The sequence below is a fragment of the Otolemur garnettii genome, unplaced genomic scaffold, assembly GCF_000181295.1.
Source record: "Otolemur garnettii isolate 467f Iridium unplaced genomic scaffold, OtoGar3 scaffold00076, whole genome shotgun sequence".
NCBI classification, from domain to species: domain Eukaryota; kingdom Metazoa; phylum Chordata; class Mammalia; order Primates; family Galagidae; genus Otolemur; species Otolemur garnettii.
Window position 1 is genome coordinate 6,013,506 of NW_003852471.1, and position 3,316 is coordinate 6,016,821.

Genomic DNA, 3,316 nt, shown 5'->3' on the forward strand with positions numbered 1-3,316 from the left:
GGAGCTGGAAAATGTTCTTCTTAGCAAAGTATCTCAAGAATGGAAGAAAAAGTATCCAATGTACACAGCCCTATTATGAAATTAATTTATAGCTTTCATAGGAATGTTATAAGCTAATTATAGTCTTAGAATATGGGGGTGGGGGAGGAGAGGGGATGAGGGTGGATGGGTGGAGGGAGGGTGATTGGTAGGGTCACCTCTATGGTTTATCTTACAAGGGTACAAGTGAATCTTTCTAATAGCAGAGTATGAATGTCTTAACTCAGTAACTAAGAAAATGACATGAAGGCTACATTAACCAGTTTGATGAGTGTATTTCAAAATATATATGAAAATACCACACTGTACCATGATTGCATTAATGTACACTGCTATGATTTAATAATAATAAAAAAGATATCTTACATTCTCATTCTCATAGTTGTATTCAAAATCAGTGTGGATTTTACACTTGCTTGTATCTCACTTTGACTAGCCATTTTTCAAGTGTTCAATAGCCACATCTGGCGAGTGAGGACCTATGGAGCATCAGGGTCAGGACTGGATGAGTCCAACTCTTGAACATCTAGAGTTGGAGCAGAAGAGGAGCTGACAGTGAGATTGCAAACCCCGATCAACTGGGAGAAAACAAGACTGGTGTTAAGGCAGCTGAAAGGAAGGGGGCTGTCAACTGCCTCAGCTGACACTAAGAAGTCTAGGAAGAGAGGACAGAGAAATGATCACTGCATTGGGAAAGATGGTGTTGTTTGTCATCTTGGCAAGACACTGCACTGGGGGATTCTCCATTGTAGTGGAAGAGAGAATGGGAGGTGGAAAGAGGAGACTTCTCAAAGGCAACACATCCCATAGCTGATCTGTCTCTTCCAATACTCTCATCTTCTCTTCTTGTTATTTTGATCTCTGTTGGGGACCCAAACTAGAAATCTGGAAGATACTCTCAAGTCCTTCATCTTTCAGACCTCATGTGCATTATTATGAAGTCTTTTCCATTTACCTCCGCAATAATTAGTGATTCTGTCTCCTTTGTGCCATTCCTACATATATATGTATATATGTGTCTAATTTTAAGACAGAGTCACAAACTGTCACACTGGGTACAGTGCCATGGTGTCATAGCTTGTAGCAACCTCCCACTTGGGGTCCAGGGATCCTTCGACCTCAGTTTTTTTGTTTTTAGTAGAGAGCAGGGTCTTGCATTTGCTCAGGCTGGTCTTCAACTCCTGAGCTCCAGCAATCCACCGGCCTCGGCCTCCCAGCGTGCTAGGATTACAAGTGTGAGCCACCACACTCTACGGCCATTCCTATGTTTTAGAAAGTGGTGCCAGACCCTTGCTGTCTCTGGCCTTTACTACTGCAGCTTCTTTCCGAATAAGCCTCTAGCCTTGCTGTCTTCAAAATTCCAGAGTATGGGGAGGGTGATACTGTATTACCAGACTGAATTTTTAAAAACACTATCTTGCAGTCTCGCTGCTCTAAAAGCCTTGCCTGGTTTAGTGTTTCGACTTCTGAGTTCCTTTGCGGGTAAATGCAAACACATCCAGGGTATGCCCTTACGTCCTTAATTACCCTTCCTAACTTTCCTCCCTCTCACCAATCCCCTCAAACAGGCACCGTGACCTACTTAGTTTTCCTAATTGCAGCCTGGGGACCCACTTCAAGGAGCTTCAGCACCGGCCCCTGACTCCCAATGCCGGCTCCGCCGTGCACCTCACCCCATTCCCAGATGACCTCCACAGACATTTTTAAGGAATTCAGTGCCAATTTCTGCCACTGTTCTCGTCACATTCATTCATTCATCAACCGCATTTTTAAGTACTAGTTTCTGTCGATCTCTCCAACTAAACCCCGAAAGAGGTCCGTTGAGGTCCTCTAAACCCCCCGTTGAGGTCCGTTGAGGTCCTCTAAAACCCCCCGTTGAGGTCCAAGAGCCGGCCTTATTTGTATTCCCAGTCCCGGGCACGTCAGAAGGTGCTCGATGCAAGCTGAGCGGAGCGTGCCGCAAGAAAACAGGCCGCAGGTGTAGGGGGGTCCCCCGCCACAGCTCGAATCCTCGGGAGGACTGGCGTCCAGGCCAGAGCGAGGCTGCACTTTCTCCCGGGGGCAGCGCGCGGAGTCTGACTTGAGTTCAAGTGTCAGTGGCGCAGGAAAGGACAGCGCGGGGACGGTGACCGGCTGGGCGTGGGCCCTAAGGCTGTCTAACCAGGAAGACTGCGGCCCTGCAACCGCCTGGCGCACGGACCCGCCCCCGTCAGGCCGCCGTCCACGTGATCACGCCCTCACGTGAGGCTGTCCCTGCGTGACCTACCGGGGCGTCATGTGAGCGCCGCGGTCATGTGATCGCAGTCTGGGGTTGGCTCTGGCCGCGTCGCTTTCTCCCGGGTCCGGGACGTGCCCGCGCTTTGGCCTCTCGGTCTCGGGTGGGCGCGATGGAGGAAGAGGACGAAGAAGCGCGAGCGCTGCTGGCGGGCGGCGCGGCCCGGGATGGCAGGGACAGCCCCGCGGCCCCGCGGCCGCTGCCGGCCCTCTGCGACCCCGGCCGCCTGGCGCACCGGATCGTGGTGCTGCTGCTGATGTGTTTCCTGGGCTTCGGTGAGCGGCCAGCGGGGCGGGGCTGCCGACCCGGTTCCCGCCTCTCCGGAGCCGGGTCCGCACCGGGCTCGCGCGGGGCCGCGCTGGCTGCGCTTCCCGCGCTGCTCTGCCCTTCGCGGCTCCAGCTGGGTCGGGAGATGTTGCTGGTTATTAGGCGAATTTTCGAGGGTGGTGGTCGGGGACAGCGGGGCGGGTTTGGTCCCTCTCCTCTGCTCTCCACCAAGTCTCGGAGGCCAGGAGCTCGCCCCGGACCCTGAAGCCGAGATCTCTCTAGATTCCTCTTAGCACAGTCGGTGTCGGGGAGAAGTTCACAAAGACTTCACTACCCCTGTCCCCCACCCAAACCCCCAAACGACCTGCCTTTTTTATTTTAATGAAATAAAATTAAAATAAAAATTCCCTGGGCAGTCGTTGTAAGGTTTTTCACCCTCTTTGAGAAAAGAAGCCTTGTCTTGCTGATAGCGAGTGGCTGTTTTCTCGATCGTGAGCCCTTGGGATTGTTAAGCAATCATGCTGGCCGGGACTGGTGGAAGGCTTGGCGGTGGTTGGTTTTACTTACGAAATCTGATGACTTAAAAAGTGGTTTTCCAGGATGATTTGGAAAATACTTTTCTTTTCAATTTATTCTGCAACTATTCTAAGGTTGATACTAGTTTTGTATTAAAAAAAAAGTGTTTTTCAGGAGGCTGGCTGCAGCCCGTGTAATTAGCAGGCTTAGAAACATTAT

The 3,316-nt window shown here is 51.1% G+C and overlaps 1 protein-coding gene across 3 annotated transcripts in view; it reads left to right on the forward strand.

Annotated features, from left to right (window-relative positions):
* The first annotated feature begins 2,352 nt into the window (after positions 1-2,352).
* Positions 2,353-3,316, forward strand: part of MFSD1 (major facilitator superfamily domain containing 1) — a 21,524-nt gene continuing 20,560 nt past the window's right edge. For all 3 annotated transcript variants that reach the window (XM_023515681.1, XM_023515682.1, XM_023515683.1), the window contains exon 1: positions 2,353-2,589. In XM_023515681.1, coding sequence (XP_023371449.1) covers positions 2,427-2,589 — 163 coding nt within the window. In that variant the 5' untranslated portion in view covers positions 2,353-2,426. The remainder of the gene's footprint in view (positions 2,590-3,316) is intronic.